Below are 16,151 nucleotides of genomic sequence, written 5' to 3' on the forward strand. Positions count from 1 at the left end.
GGCCAGAAGAAAAGGAGCCCAACCAGGGACGCGCTTCTCACCAGTCACTCTTCACAGGCTTTGGACTGGGTCTTGTTATGTAGCCCAGGCTGGCCATGAATTCATGACTGCCCGTGCCTCAGATTCCTGAGTACTGGGGTTATAAGCTTGTACGACCAAGCCCGGTTTTCCTACAGCTTCCACCTTAGTTCCGTCTCCCGCCTGTGAGAACTGAACTCGAAGCCCCGCCCTGCGTGCGTCCTGCCGTCGCGGACGGGGCGGAGGGACCAGATGAGAACGCCTGCGCACACGCGCGAGAAAGGCGGGGCTCTAGCTCACTTCCGGGAGGTGGCCATGAATTTCCGCGCCTAAGCTTGCTTCGTGAAACGGGACAGTTTACCAAAATGTTGCGCGTGGTAAGCTGGAACATTAATGGGATCCGGAGTCCCCTGCAAGGGCTGACATGCCAGGGACCCAGCAACTGTTCCACGGCCTTGCGACGCATTTTGGACAAGTTGGATGCCGATATTGTTTGTCTTCAGGAGACCAAAGTGACCAGTAAGCATTCGAGAATCCAGGATTTCTACCTTTTTTTCCTTCTGCTAACTTTTGCTTCCTGCTCCACCTCATTTCACTTTTCCGTTTATCGATACTTAGAATCCTGCCCTTATACCCACCTGAAAGTACTAATCCCTTTCCCGTTTAAACCCCCACCCCAGCTAGAGCCCTTCCCACTCCTGTTCTGCTTTCCCAGTTGAAACCCTCATGCACAGATTCCCGCCCATTCTACCGCCCCAACTCCGTGCCTTGAATTTTCTCCTTCCACGCCCCCGAGACAAATTCCTCAGTTCTCCATCCCTGCCCCTCTATCTAATTCCCACTACCAGCATTCTTCCACCAGGCCTCACATCACCTAGGCCATAAGACTTAGCTCTGTTTCGCTCTCCTCAGTTTTTCCCATCTCATTTGAATATCATTTCCCTCCCTGACCTTTCCATGTTTTGAGCTCCTGTCATCATAAACACTCCCTCCCCCCAGTTATGGCTCTGATGTACGCTAGTAATTAGCCTGTAGCTGTTATTATAGTTTTTCATGGTTCCATGGTGCTAGTTTTACCTCTGACTTTGTATTACTTTTTTTTTCCCCAGGAGATGTTCTGACAGAGCCCCTGGCTGTTGTTGAGGGCTATAACTCCTATTTCAGCTTCAGCCGCAGCCGTGGTGGCTATTCTGGTAAATGGGGTCTTCTGGGGGTATTTAAGTTAGTGTTGGTGATGTGGGCAAGTAGCAGAGAAGTGTTTTGGTATTTAATGAGAAAGTAATATATCCCAGCTTCTCATCTCCAGAGCTAAAGCTGTATAAAATCTGAGTTATATTAATATTTATGTACCAAATTATCTTTCTGGCCCTCAGAAGTACAGTAAAAATTGGGTGAACTCTGGAGTTGAACTGCTAGGGTTCAAGCCGTGGCTCACTTCCTAGCTGTGTGTTCTCTGGAAAGTTACTTTACCTTTGTGTCTCAGGTTTCTTACCTAGAAAATGAGGTTAATGTTTACTTTCTAGGCTCTTACAAGGGTTTAGACATTTATGCATGTGTTAATACTAATAGCCAATATTTTATCAGCATTTGCCATGTATCTGTGTAATATACATTGTTGTTGTTCTTGTAAAGTAAAACATTCTGTGGCCTTTTTGGGGGGGGGGCGTTGAGACAGGGTTTCTCTGTGTAGCTTTGGAGCCTGTCCTAGCTCTGGCTTTGTAGATCAGACTGGCCTTGAACTCACAGAGATCCTCCTGCCTCTGCCTCCCAAGTGCTGGGATTAAAGGCGTTTGCCACCACTGCCTGACCATTCTGTGGCTTTTTTTTAATATGAAACTGAGGCCTCAGGGTATGGGTTAGTTGCTTCAGATTTTACAGAGCCATATAATGGCCCTTGAGTTAGGAGGATTGTTCATACATTGTTAAAAGAACAGTTACATTTAACAAAGATATCCAAAGCTATTCCTTGTATGGGTACATTTGGAGTGGAACAGGCTGTACAGTAGTGTTTTGGTTGCTGATCCCATTCAGAATACTCTGTCTGTCCCCAGGTGTGGCTACATTTTGTAAGGACAGTGCTACGCCAGTGGCTGCTGAAGAAGGCCTGAGTGGTGTATTTGCCACCCAGAATGGGGATGTTGGTTGCTATGGAAACATGGATGAGTTCACCCAAGAGGAACTCCGGGTTCTGGATAGTGAGGGCCGGGCCGTCCTTACCCAGCACAAGATCCGGTAATAGCCTGTATCTTTCTACTATAGACCATCTCTGGTTCTAGTCAGTGTTCAGAATATAAGGTCCATCTTATAGGTATGCAATTGCTATGGTTCCCAAACTTTCCTTCCTGGACTCTAGTACTGGGTGGGCTAAGTGATCCTGGCAAATCATGTTTCCTTTTGAGCCTTGTGTTCCTCTCTCTACAGTGGGAGTACAGCTCTAATTACCACAGGCTACTCAAAAGCTGCTTAGCCAGCACAGAACTCATTGCCCCAAATTGAATTCTTTCTGGGTATCTTATATTCATGAATGTCAGCATTATCCCTCAGTTTACCTAGACTCTTAAGCACTCCATGCTTCACCCAGAGCCCATCCACTAGTGCCTGCTCGCTTATGTCTCCCTAACCCTTTTTCTTCTATCCCATGGACAACCATTAACTGGGAGCTGCGTGGTGTAACTGTGAACAGGGAGTCTTAGAACTGACCTTTTTGTATGGGGGCTCTTTTCTCCTCAGTACATTGGAAGGGAAGGAGAAGACCTTGACTCTCATCAATGTGTACTGTCCCCATGCGGATCCTGGGAGGCCTGAGCGGCTGACCTTTAAGATGCGTTTCTATCGCCTGCTACAGATCCGAGCAGAAGCGCTCTTGGCAGCTGGCAGGTACTGTAAATCTAGGCAGCCGGGCTTGGTTGAGTTCATCTTGGTAACTCGCCTTGTGTCGTGCTCCATAAAAGGATATAGCATTTTGTCTTTGAGTTCCTTTACCCTCTAATTTTAAACACTGTTGTGCTGTACTGAACAGGATTTGCTGTCTTAAGAGCTGTGGGGACAGAGTAAAGTGACATGAACACTGTCTTTGTACTCCGAGCTCTTCGCTTACCATAAACCTCAAGGGCAGCTGTGTTCCGTGTTCTCTTTTTCCAAACGCCGACCCCCAGAGAAAAGTTTTGAGGACAAAATGAGGCGAGAGTGGTAAAGTGCCTAGTTCCAAGGATGGACAGGAAAAAAGTGGGAGTAGGTTAAAGTAATCAAGGGGCACTTCCTCCAGGCAGTGGTGTCCGAGCTCAGCTTTGAAGGACGAGAAGGATGGCATTAGATAGAGATCCTTGAAGCGTTCATATCATATGGAATAATGTTAGCTTTGCCACTTAGAATTTGGTTCCTCATGCATGAGAAGTGTCCAGAAGGGAGAACAGAAGAGGCACACTGCTATGAGTATTTGGTAGCAAAGGCTCTGGGAGGAGGTTGCTTCTCCAAGCTCTCAGGCCTGGGGGGAAAGTACATGGGACTCCTCATTCTTGAATGTCCAGTTGACAACCCCACGTTGTGTTTTTCAGCCATGTGATAATCCTGGGGGACCTGAATACAGCTCATCGGCCCATTGACCACTGTGACGCAGGCAGTCTGGTATGGCTCCTTCGAAACTCTAGGCCCCACTCTGGTTCTGTCCCTTAAAGTATCCCAGGCAGTACTGGGAGTTTGGCACCAAAGGTGCCTTTATGGAAAAACAGTAGCTTGGTTTGAATGTATTTTTTTATTTTGAAATTACATATGAAAATTATACGTATTTATGGAATATGATATAATATTTTGCCATGAATAATGATCAAATGGGATAAATTGCCTTATTTGTCACCTCAAACATTTGTATTTCTGTATGGGCAAACAATCAAAACTTTGGACTACAAGGTTTGAAATATGAAATAATTTATTGCTAGCTCTTCCTATACTGTGGAACACTGCTAGGTCTTTATCTTCCTATCAAACTGATAACAATAAGCAGCTACTCTATCCCTTTCTTCCTACCTCTCCTGGACTCTGGTAACAACTCTTCTACTCTGCTCCATGAGATCAACATTTTAGACTTCCATACATGAGTAAGATCACACAACATCTCTCTTTCTGGGCTTCCCTTGTTTTCATGTCTTTCAGTTCCATTCATTTGCTGCAAATGACTTTTATATATTCTTCTCTCTGGCAAAATAGTATTGTATTCTGTATGTGTATTCTATTTTTCTTTTGTTCATTAATGATTATGTAGGTTGTTAGTGTTTCTTGGCTGTTGTAAATGATACTGCAGTGACTGTGGGGGTAGAGATGTTTCTTTGACATACTGATTTCATTTTCTTTGTATAGAAACCGATAGTAGGTTTTCTGGATCATATGGTAGTTTCATTTTAAACGTTTTTCAGGAATGTCCATACTTTTTTCTAAATTGATGGCACTAATTTCCATTCCCTCTAATGTATGAGAGTTTCCCCTTCTCTGTTCCCTTGTCAGCATTTCTTTTTTTGGTCTTTGATAATAGCCATCCTAACAGGACTAATAGGGAGATGCTATCTATTGCACTGGATTTGGTTCACATTTCTATGATAATTAGGTTTGAACATTTTGTCATATACATATTCCATACTTTTATATATATCCTTTTTTGAGAAATGTTTATTCAGATTATTTGCCAATTTTCCTTTTTGTTTGTTTGTTTCTTTTCTTTTTTTTTTTTTGTTTGAGACAGGGTTTCTCTGAGTAGCCCTGGCTAGTCTAGAACTCACTCTGTAGACCAGGCTGGACTCAAACTCAGAGATCCCCTGCATCTGCCTCCCAAGAGCTGGGATTAAAGGCGTGTGCTGCCATGCTTGGCTTTATTTACTGCTTTTTCAATCAGACCTATTTTTTTAAGATCTATTTTATGTATATAAGTACCCTTTTATGTATCTACATACCAGAAGAGGGAATCAAATCCCACAAGAGATGGTTGTGCGCCACAATGTGGTTGCAGGGAATTGAACTCAGGACCTCTGGAAGAACAGTCAGTGCTCTTAATTGCTGAGCTATCTCTCCGGCCCCCCAATCAGACCTGTTTTTGTTATTGTTTGAGCTCCTGGTATGCTCTGGATATTAATCCCCACCAGATAAGTAGTTTGAAGATATTTTCTCATGTTCTATAGTTGACTCTTCACTCTAGTGATTGTTTGTTACTGTGTAGAAGCTTTTTAATTTTATAGTCCCACTGAAATACTATTCTAAAATGTGTATGAAGTTTTGTCTTTTATTCCATAGGCAGTACTGTCCTCACCTTGGCCTGACTCTGGCCCGACTCTGGCCCATGTGCTCTAAGAGAAGTTCAGTCTAGCTCATAGTCCCTAAGGCTTCAGTATGTCAATATTCCATAGATACATTGTTGTCCAGTTCTAGAGTGGTGTCTTCATGGCTGAGTTGGCTTCCCTAGGAAGCTAGGATAACCCAAAGATGGAGTTCCCAGGCAAGCAAAGCCATCAGTGAGATAGCTAAAACTAACTAAATCTTTAAAAGTTAGTAGAACCTTTATAATCTTAAATTTGCATCCTTTTTGAGAGTCATGGGAAGGGAGGTGGGGATACAGCGACCTTTGTGAGCATGGTGAAGATTTTGAGGACAGCTTTCCTGTTTGCAAACCACCTCTTTACCTCTGTGATACAGAGGAATCATTAAGGTCAGACATTCAAGGTGCCTTCTGTTTAGTGCCCCGTCTCTGTTTCCCTCTACGGTATCTCTGCACACTTTCTTCACTCCAGACATTTATCATTCCTCTGGCCACTAAAAAAGCTCTTTTCATTCTAGCTTTCTTTTACTCTCATCAAATAAGCAGTCATCCTGTCTTCTTTCTTCTTATATGAACCTCTCATTCCCTATAGGCCAATGTTTCCTTAACCCTTAACTGCATATTAGAGCAAACCTATCAGTACCTTAATACTACACCAAAACAATGGAATCAGAATCTCTTAGGTGTAGACCCATGGTATCCTACAAGAGACACAAGCTCGAGAAGCACTACTTTAGAATGTATACGAAATCCTCTTGAGCATCTCATAGAAAACTGCTGTGCTACAAAAGTAAGCTGTCTGTGTTCCTCTGCTCTCATCCTATAATAACCAACAGAAGACTCCTGTGAGCTCAAAAGGGGTGGAGATTTCTCCTTTCCTCCAAGCAAACCAACAGCTTTGCATCTGTGCACATCAGCTAGTTGTCCTTTAATACTGTTCAGTTATGACTTGTCTGCCCCAAACGTTGTCAGATCCCACAGGTTGAGGACTACTCTCCAAAACTGTCACTTCAGACCCAGTCACAGTTGGAACTTCTGAGCTATAAATTGAGGTTCGCATGACCTCATCTGTGTGTTAATTTTCCATCTGTGTGTTAATGTTTGAAATAATATAAATAGACAGATGAAGAAATACATGCAGAGGAAAGTCTGGAAATTCCTTATGTACCAGCTTCCATTCCTGTGGAGTTGGGTGAGTCATTCTCCCAACACATGGATGAGTCTTAGTTTGTTTTCTTGCACCTCTACATGTTGAGCTGTCCAGTTCTCTGAACCCTGCTTTTGGGTTTTATGGATACTTCACTGCCTAAGCATGTGCTGAAAGTGGAATAGGGAAGCCCATAAAGGCCTGTGGCAGGTTTTCATCATTCCTTCCTCAATGGTTCAGGGATGGATCCTCTGGAATGAGGATCTTTTATTTTATTAAAAATATATTTTTTACATAATATATTCCGATTATTATTCCATTCCTTCATCTCGCAGCTCTTCCCCTCTTTCCCTATTCATGCAACTGTACACCTTCCTTACACACACACACACACACACACACACACACACACACACACGCAGGGAGAGAAAGCATAAAAACACAAAATTGGAAAGCTTAATATGCAAGCAAAAGGCCAGTAAAGTAAAAAAAATGCTCAAAGATCTATAAAAGTACCATCATGTTTGGTGATGGCCACCTACTGCTTGGCATAGAGCCTTCCCTTCAGTGTGGTTAACATCCAGTGAGATTCTATTGGAGAAAACTGATTTTTTTCCTTTGTGAGCAATTGTCTGTTGTAGATCGCTTTGTGGTTAGCAATGGGAGATCATGTCCATTTCCCACTTTCAGTACTGGAACCCATGTGGCTTGGACCTGTGCAGGCCCTGTGCAAACTGCCCCAGTCTCTGAGTTCGTGTGTGTGTGTGTGTGTGTGTGTGTGTATGTGTATCAGTCATTGTTTCCTTACTGTCTCCTGTCCCCCCCTGGCTCTTTCAATTTTTCCTCTTTGTCTCCCTGAGCTCTGAGGGGAAGGGTTTGATGAAGATATCCCATTTAGGACTGAATGTTCCGTGGTCTATCACTCTTTACACATTGTCCAGTTGTGGATATTTGCTCCCATTTTCTTCAGGTGGAAGATCCTCCGATGATAGCTGAGGAAGGCACTGATGGGTGTAGCTGAATGTACGAGTCATTAAATTGCTATATTCCTTTAGCAGAACAATGGTATTTAGTTTCCCCCAAGTCCCTGACTATCTAGTCTCAGGTTCTTGGCCACCAGGGAAGTGTCAGACATCCAGTATAGTGTAAATCCAATCAGAGAGTGGTTGCTTACTCCCAGGACTTTTGTGCCACTATTACAGAAGAGTGTATCATACATTCAGGCCACCATTGTTTACTAGTGGGTTTATATCTGAGTTGATGATTACCTTTGTCCTTTGGTAATGTGCAGAGTACTGGCTTTCGTAAGGCACCAGTTTGACTTTTTTGTGTTCAGTGAGATATGTTTGTGTTGTCTTGACAATAGGGCTTTACCCTCAATATGTAAAGAGCAATCAATAACCTTGGAAATAGCCTGAATTGTTTGAGGGTGTCCATGGGGCTCATTTGATCAACAATTCAATTATATGTAACTCTTTCCTGGTACTGGAGGTTTCAATTCTTAGCAGGAGATGTCTAGTTGGAGCTTGCTTGTCCATTATTTGGTGATTTCATTTATATTTCTTTCATTTATGAGTATATATTAATAAGCTTCTACTGTAGTAGGTTTAATATGACAACTTGGATTGCCTTTAGTTTTAGCTGTCACTCAATGTATTCTTTCTTACCTTCCACTTCCCTCCATATCTCTATTTAATCCTCTCGCTTCAGGTCACGCCCAACTCCACCTCCTACCCATCTCTCCATAACCATAACTCTATTTTATTTATTATATTTCCCCTTCCTTAGGAAATACTTCCATCCCTCCTGATGCCTTACGCTATAACTATCATGCCCATTGAAAGCTTAAAGACTAATACACATATAAGTGAATATATGGTGTATTTGTCTTTTTAGGTCTGGGTTACCTAAAAATCCAGATGATTTTTCTAGTTTCATCCATACAATTGTCAATTTTATGATTTTATTTTTAAGTAGCTAAGTAATATTTCATTGTATGAATGTGTCACATTTTCATTATTTATTTGTTTGTTGATAGACACCTAGGCTGTTTCCAATTTTTGGATGTTATAGATTGAGCAAGAGTGAACATAGCATGGATAAGCAGTGTCTCTTGTAGGAAAAGGGCCCACTTGTTCGTTCTAGCCACCTGGCTAGCTTAGCCCCGAAATAACCACACAGAAACTGTATTAATTGAATCATTGTTTGGTCCATTAGCTCTAGCTTCTTATTGGCTAACTCTTATATTAATTTAACCCATTTCTATTAATCTGTATATCGCCACATGGCAGTGGCTTACAGGGTAAAATTCCCAGTATCTGTTTCTGGCAGCTCCATGGCATTTCTCCAACTCTGCTTTCCTCCCAGAATTTAGTTCAGTCTTCACCGCCTACTTAAGTTCTGCCCTATTAACAGGCCAAGGCAGTTTCTTTATTCATTAATGAAAGCAACACATAGACAGAAGGACCTCCTACACCAGTCTCTGTAGTAGGGTGTAGAGTACTTTGGGTATATTCCTGAGAGTGATGTAGCTAGAGCTTGAGGTAGATCTATTCCCAACTTCCTGAGAAATTGCCACACTGTTTGGGATAATGATTGGTCAGGTTTGCACTCCCATCAGCAATAGAGGGAGGATTATTCCCCTTACTTCACATCCTCTGCAACGTGAGCTATCATTTGTTTGATTCACCTTGACCATCCTGACTAGTGTAAGATAAAATCTCAGAATGGTTTTGACTTGCATTTCCCTGATGACTAAGCATGTTAAAGATTTCTTAAGTGTTTTTTGGCCATTTGTGTTTCATCTTTCTATTTAGGTCTGTACCCCATTTTTAAATGGGTCATATTTTGTTCACTTCTTTAATTCTTTATATGTTAAAGCTATTTGTCCTCTATGATATGTAGTTGGTGAAGATCTTTTCCCATTTTGTAAGCTGCCACTTTGTTAGAATGATGGTATCCATACAGAAGCTTTTCAGTTTGATGAAGTCCTATTTATTGTTGTTTTTAATACTTGTACTATCAGTGTTCTGTTCAGAAAGTCTTCTTCCTGAGCCATTGAGTTCAAGGCTATTCCCCACTTTCTCTTCTACCACATTCATGGTTTCTGACCTTATATTAAGGTCTTTGATCCATTTGGAGTGGAGTTTTATGCTGGTTAAGTATATATTGTATCTATTTGCATTCTTCTACCTGTTACCATCCAGTTAGACCAGCCATATTTGTGAAAGATGCTCTTTTTTTCTGGTGTGTATATCTGGCTTCTTTATCAAAGATCAGATGCCCATAGGTGTATGGACTTGCATTAGGTTCTTCCTTTCTATTCCATTGGTCAACATGTCTGTTTTTATGCTGATGCCATGCTGTTTTTATTACTATAGATCTGTAGTACAATTTGAGATTAGGAATAAGGCAGTTGTAGTAAGGAGGAGGCAACTCATTGGTTCCTGGTCGCTTAGCCCTGAAATAACCACACAGATACTATATTAATTAAATCACTGCTTAGCCCATCAACTCTAGCTTCTTATTGGGTAACTCTTACATGTGAATTTAATCCATTTCTAGTAATCTGTGTATCACCACGTGGCTGTGACTTACCGAGTAAAGTTCCATCTAGCTCCAGCGGGGCTTCATGGCTTCTCTCTGACCCCACCTCCTTTCTCCCAGCATTCACTTTATTTTTCCATGCCTAGCTCAGGCCTATCACAGGCCAAGACAGTTTCTTTCTTCATTAACCAATAAAAGCAACACATAAACAGAAGGACCTCCCACACTATTTCCCCTTTTCTGTTTAAACAAAAAGGAAGGCTTTAACTTTAACATAGTAAAATTACATGTAACAAAACAGATATCAAGCAAGAAGTACAGTTACAATATTTATAACTACTTTCTATTTTTAACTCCATCAAAGACTCCAGAAGGATATAATATTACCTAAGTTAATAGAAAGTGCATTGTAAGCAACTTCCAAAACTCTAGAAATGACAGAGATATCTTGCTACCTGGACATTCACCCAAAGTTCTTCTGTAACATTGCAGGTACCCATCTTTAGCCTACAGGTGCATAGTATCTAGCAGACTTTTCTATGAGGCAGGAAATTTCAAAGACAGTTTCACCTATTTTGGCAGTTTGTCAGTCACTTTCTTCTGTGTCTAGCAGACTCTTATGAAGCACAAATCCCAAAAAGATCATCTCACTTTTAGGCAAATTCAGCAGTCATTTTTCTGCGGGTCCTGCATGTCCAGTTCATCAAGCAGTTTCTTGCCCAAATGGCTAACCAACTCCGTAAGAAGCCTCTTCAATGTCCATTTTCCTCTTGAAGTAATTGGTGCTGCCAGGAGCAAATGTGTCTCATTGTCATGAAAAATTCTAAATTCTTAAACATTTTAAATGCCATATTCTGTAGTCTTTGAAATATTTGAAGAATGCCTATTTTACCAAAACAATCTACAGATTCAATGCACTCCCATTAAAATACCAACAATTAATTTCATAGAAATTATAAGGACAGTATTCAGCCTCAAACAATCCTGAATAACAACAACAACAAAATCCTGAAGGTATTGCCTGTAGAAGGTTGTTAATATATACTGTTTAATTTTGGTTTTATTATGGAATGCCTTTCTCTGCCTGTTGTGAGTACAAGTATAGTAGTCTGCGCTGGCATCCATGGTCTCTTAAGGTCTGCATAATGCTTGACCAGAACCTTCTGGCTTTCAGAGTTTCCCTGAGAGGTCAGGTGTAATTGTAACAGGTCTGTCTTTATATGTTACTTGTTGTTTTTCCCTTACAACTTTTAATATCTTTCTTTGTTCTTTATGTTTAGTGTTTTGATTATTCCATGCTAACTCTTATTTAGGATAAGGAAATTTTCTTCTATGATTTTGTTGAAAATACTTTCTGTTCCTTTGACCTGGATTTCTTCTCCTTTCTCCATTCCTATTATTCTTAGATATGATCTTTTCTTAGTGTCCCAAATTTCCTGGATGTTTTATGTCAGGAGTTTTTTTAGATTTAACATTTTCTGGCAGATGTGTCCATTTATTCTATCGTGTCTTCAAAGCCTGAGAATCTCTCTTCCATCTATTATACTCTGTTGGTCAGTCTTGCCTCTGAGGTTCCTGTTCAAGTTCCTAAATTTTTCATTTCCAGTTTTATCTCAGTTTGAGTTTTTTTAAGTGATTCTATTTCTACTTTCAGGTCTTGAAAGTATATTTATTATTTGATTCCACTATGTTTTCAGTGGCTGGAGTTGAGGTAGGAGGAGGCGCACTCTCCACAGGTTGTTTCCAGGCTTAGGCTGAGAATGAAGAGATCGCAATAGAGGAACTACGGTGCGATTCATCTAATTGAATCCTGCCATGTGTGGCCACTGCAGTTTCCCAGTAGAAAGTGTTTTTAGGTATTGGGGACTAACACATAGGAAAGGGGGTGAACTGAAAGGGATAATGAAAGGGTCCCCAGGAAGGAGGCATACTGGGTCTGCTGCACGGTTTGGTGGAGTCCCTAGGGAACTGAAACAGAGTAGGAGGATCCTCCCCAGCAAGTGGTCTGCTACAGGGCCGAGGATGGAATCAGAAGAATTAATTACAGTGGAGAACAGGAAGGAGGGCAAGATATCCAGCTGCTTTCCAGGCCAGTGTGGACACTGGATCGCCAAATAGAAAGGATCTTTAGGTATCAGCAGTTGACACAAAGGAGCAATAGAGGGTTTGATAGGGTAGGGGTTGAGAGGTTCATGGAAAGTAGGGACGTTAGGTTTGCCTCAAGGCTTGGTGGTGGAGTCTAGGGGAGTAAAAGTAAGGTAGGAGGACAGTCTCCTGCAAGTGTTCTGCCCCAGGGCTGGGGGTGAGTCTGAGGAATTGCAATGTAGGACAGGAAGGAGAGTGAAGATGGCCTACCTGCTTCCCAGGCCAGCATGGCACTGGATTCCCAGGTCAAAAGTCTGGGGTGAGGGTCTAATGCCCTAACACAGACAAGGGTCAGACCAAGACTTTTCACTGGCTGTCAAAACGTGGGGAAGGGTTAGTTTATACGATCTGCCCTAGGGAAGAAAAGTGGTAGTTTCTAGGATTTGCTGTGAGGTGGAATTATCATCTAGAAAGTATGGATGAAAACAAAAATTGGATATCAACATCCAAGGCATGGTCAGTGTTGAGATGGTACAGTCATCCCTGGAGGTGCTTCAGAAAGGGGGCATGGGAGGATTACTTGACTGGTGTTGAAGAGAGCCACAGAAACATAGGTGTGGTTCTTAGAAGAACTTGGCTAATGTGGCGGGGGTGGCAGTGTGGCAAAGATGATAAACCCTGCCAAGTGTGAGCTTCTCTCCAGAACTGCTCTTCTTGTCCTTCTCTAGCCCGTCCCCACAGCCGGCCAGGCGGTAGTGTTTGTTCTAGGTCCATGTTATCGCAACTGCATTTTACGTCCTCTTTGGCACCATGCTAGTTCCGGTAGCCATCACCTTTTACTTCATGGACAGTGGCAGTCTTACCCTACTGGAATCCTCAGTCTGGTGTCCCCTCGGATCATTTAGTTATTTTGCGCAAACCTATCACAGAGCTGTTATTTCAGTTTGGTACCTTCTCTCCTGAAGTTACTACCACATGGGCTTCACCTCTTGTTTCCAGCTCATTTCCCCAGAGTAACAGTGTTTGTTACCAAGACTAGATCTACTCTGCCCCGGTGTTAGTTCTGTCACTAAACAGCTGTTCTGTGACTATGTTGTTGCACCAGATCAGTGGGTGTGTAAGTGGACGAACTGGATAAATGCATGGGTGGGTGGATCAGGGATCAGGCATGGATGCCTGAATCCCCCAAGCTCCAGAGGGAGGAAGGATGTCAGTGAGGACATTGACACATGAAATAAATCAATTGGCATGGAGTGGGGAATTTTAAAGGAAAAGCAGCATTCTTCCAACTCCTGATTTTGGCTTACTTCTCTCTGGAGGCACCACTTTTATTTGTTGTGATGAGGTCTTACAATATACCCAGGGTGGCAGTCCTCCTGCCTCAGCCTCCTGAGTGCTGGAATTCCAGGTGTAACCACCATGCTTGGTTTTGTTTTTCAATCTTTTGAAAAGCATTTCTGGAAATTCCTTTGATTAAGCAAACAACAGACCTTCAGATGGGGCTTTTATGTCAGGGTAAACATAATGTGGGATAGAGAAAGACAAACAGGAACTTCTCAAAAGATTTATTTTTATTTTAAATTGTGTGTTTTATGGGGGTATCTGCACAGAGGCCAAGGGTCATTGAATTCCCTGGAGTGACGGGAGGGGGGGGTGCGGAGGTTGAGATTTCTATATGGGTGCTGGTACCAAACTCAAGTCCTCTGCAAGAGTAGTACTCATTTTAACCACTGAGCCTTCTCTCCAACCCCAGACTTTGATTTCTAACATTCTTTATTTAAAAGCTCATGCTTGTCAGAGATATGGTTCAGTTGTGCTTGGTCCTCTTACAGAGGACCTGGATTAGATTCCCAGCACCCACATTCCAGCTCACAACTGTCTGTTACACCAGTTCCTGAGAACCTGGCAACCTCTTCTGGCCTCCATGGATACTGCATGCATATGGTGCACAGATATACAGGGAGGCAAAACACCCATTCATAAAATTAAACAAAGGAAGCAGAAAAGAAAAGAAAATACACCAAAGCCTAGCTATGTCTGGTTTGGACTGTATGGCATTGAACCAAGAATCTTTAGGACAACAAAATTTTATTTGTAAAGTGAAGCAGTTAAGTCTAAATTTCTTCCTATTTTAAGGATCTAGTTTTGGCTTTTAATTCACTTTTCCTTCCCCAGGAGTGCTTTGAAGAGGACCCAGGACGTAAGTGGATGGATGACTTGCTCAGTAGCCCAGGGATGGAGGCTGGATCCCACACAGGACTTTTTATGGATAGCTACCGCTGGTTCCATCCAAAACAGGAGAGGGCCTTCACCTGCTGGTCAGTGGTCAGTGGTGCACGCCATCTCAACTATGGCTCTCGACTTGACTATGTATTAGGAGACAGGAGCTTGGTCATAGATATCTTCCAGTCCTCCTTCCTGCTCCCTGATGTGATGGGTTCTGACCATTGCCCTGTGGGAGCTGTCTTGAATGTGTCCTGTGTGCCAGCAAAACAGTGCCCAGCTCTGTGTACCCGCTTCCTCCCTGAGTTTGCAGGTACCCAGCTCAAGATTCTTCGCTTCCTAGTTCCTCTTGAACAAGAACCTGTACGAGTTCAGACAGTCCTGCAGCCCAGTCATCAAATCCAGGTACAGAAACACCCAAGCAAAGCTCGCATGCACTCAACCAGGCCTCGGAAAAGTCAAGGTGTCTCCCAAAGGAACCAGAAAAACTTGATGAGTTACTTCCAGCCTTCCTCTAGCCTTCCCCAGCCTTCTCCTGATGTGGAACTTCCTAGCCTGCCTCTGGTGGGCCCTCTTACAATTCCAAAGACTCCAGAAGAGGTGACAGTGGCCACAGTGGTGGAAGACAAAGTCAAGGTTTCAGAGGCCAAAAATGAGAAGGAAGTACGGACCTCCTTCTGGAAGTCTATGCTGAGTGGGCCCTCCCCTATGCCCCTTTGTGGAGGCCATAGGGAGCCATGTGTGATGCGTACTGTGAAGAAAGCAGGACCTAACTTGGGCCGCCAATTTTATATGTGTGCTAGGCCACGAGGTCCTCCCAGTGACCCCTCTGCCCGCTGTAACTTTTTTCTCTGGAGCAGGCCCAGCTGAAACAACTGAGGCCTAGGGATGTCTGGAATGGTTACCCCATGTACAGGGTCTGATGCCAGGTCCCTGCCTCTGAAATTGCCTTCTCCCTGAGGCTTCCTTTCTTTGTCTGCTTCCTCTTCTCTCATTTCCCTCCCTCTTCTCACATCTCTACATCTATCTACATCATCTTGCATCTCTAATTTAAATCCCTTCTGCCCTTGCTGGACACTGTATTCATTCATAAATAAAGTCTATGTTTCAGTGTACCATGTTGAGTGGATATTTTGATGTACTCTAGAAAGTTGGGTCAGAGAGGCTCTCTCAGTACTAGGCTTTCTGGCTTCCATACTGCCAAAGCAACATAGTGGATGGAGGAGCCATGCTCCTGAGGGAGGCTGGTGAGCTCTGGGGATTATCTTCAGCTCTGAGGTCAGATCAGTGAGGAAGGTGGGTGTGGTGTGGGTTGTGTATACTTAAACAAGAGCTTCCCAAGTAGTGTGTTCTTCAGCTGTGACAAATTGTCATCAGAGAGAAAGAAGGGGTGTTTCAGCCCTCAGAGTTACAGGGCCTGAGATACCATAAGTCTCAGGGAAGGTGATCACCTCAACCAGTAGGATTATTAGTTCCCTGCTGGGAACCTTGTGTGAATACATTGTATACTATGGCCAAGCCTCTTCCTTCACCTTGAGAAAGGCTTGTAAATCCTGTAACATAGTATTGGAAAAAAAGAGGATAGTGGATCATGAAAGACATATGTTCCTTGTTCTAAAAGATTTCTTGGTTTAGGAAAGCCATTATTCCCAAAGAACAATCTGTCTTTAGTTGAGACCCACTCTGCTTCTGACATCAGCTTTCCAGGTGAACCAGTGAAGAAGAGAACCCTGTATTTTTGTTGAAACCATTGAGAAAGCCACTTCAAATCTGCTAAGGGGTTTGACTCTTTGTACAGCTTCCAGTACAGTTTAGGGACATTTCTTTCCTCTT

The 16,151-nt window shown here is 42.8% G+C and overlaps 1 protein-coding gene across 1 annotated transcript; it reads left to right on the top strand.

Annotated features, from left to right (window-relative positions):
• The first annotated feature begins 229 nt into the window (after window positions 1-229).
• Apex2 (apurinic/apyrimidinic endodeoxyribonuclease 2) lies at window positions 230-15,433 on the top strand. The gene is made up of 6 exons (XM_048441589.2): window positions 230-537; window positions 1,128-1,211; window positions 2,070-2,250; window positions 2,749-2,895; window positions 3,573-3,642; window positions 14,271-15,433. The coding sequence occupies exons 1-6, from the start codon at window positions 384-386 to the stop codon at window positions 15,186-15,188; spliced, it is 1,554 nt and encodes a 517-aa protein (XP_048297546.1). The 5' UTR covers window positions 230-383; the 3' UTR covers window positions 15,189-15,433.
• The last annotated feature ends 718 nt before the right edge of the window (window positions 15,434-16,151 follow it).

Source organism: Myodes glareolus, chromosome X, assembly GCF_982192425.1.
Source record: "Myodes glareolus chromosome X, mMyoGla1.1, whole genome shotgun sequence".
Classification (NCBI taxonomy): domain Eukaryota; kingdom Metazoa; phylum Chordata; class Mammalia; order Rodentia; family Cricetidae; genus Myodes; species Myodes glareolus.

Bases quoted from the DNA above. Each gene is read 5' to 3' on its own strand.
- Apex2 (XM_048441589.2), top strand. From the start codon at position 384: ATGTTGCGCGTGGTAAGCTGGAACATTAATGGGATCCGGAGTCCCCTG. The intron at 1,212-2,069 runs GTAAATGGGGTC...GTCTGTCCCCAG, and splicing joins CAGCCGTGGTGGCTATTCTG to GTGTGGCTACATTTTGTAAG. The intron at 2,251-2,748 runs GTAATAGCCTGT...TTTTCTCCTCAG, and splicing joins CTTACCCAGCACAAGATCCG to TACATTGGAAGGGAAGGAGA.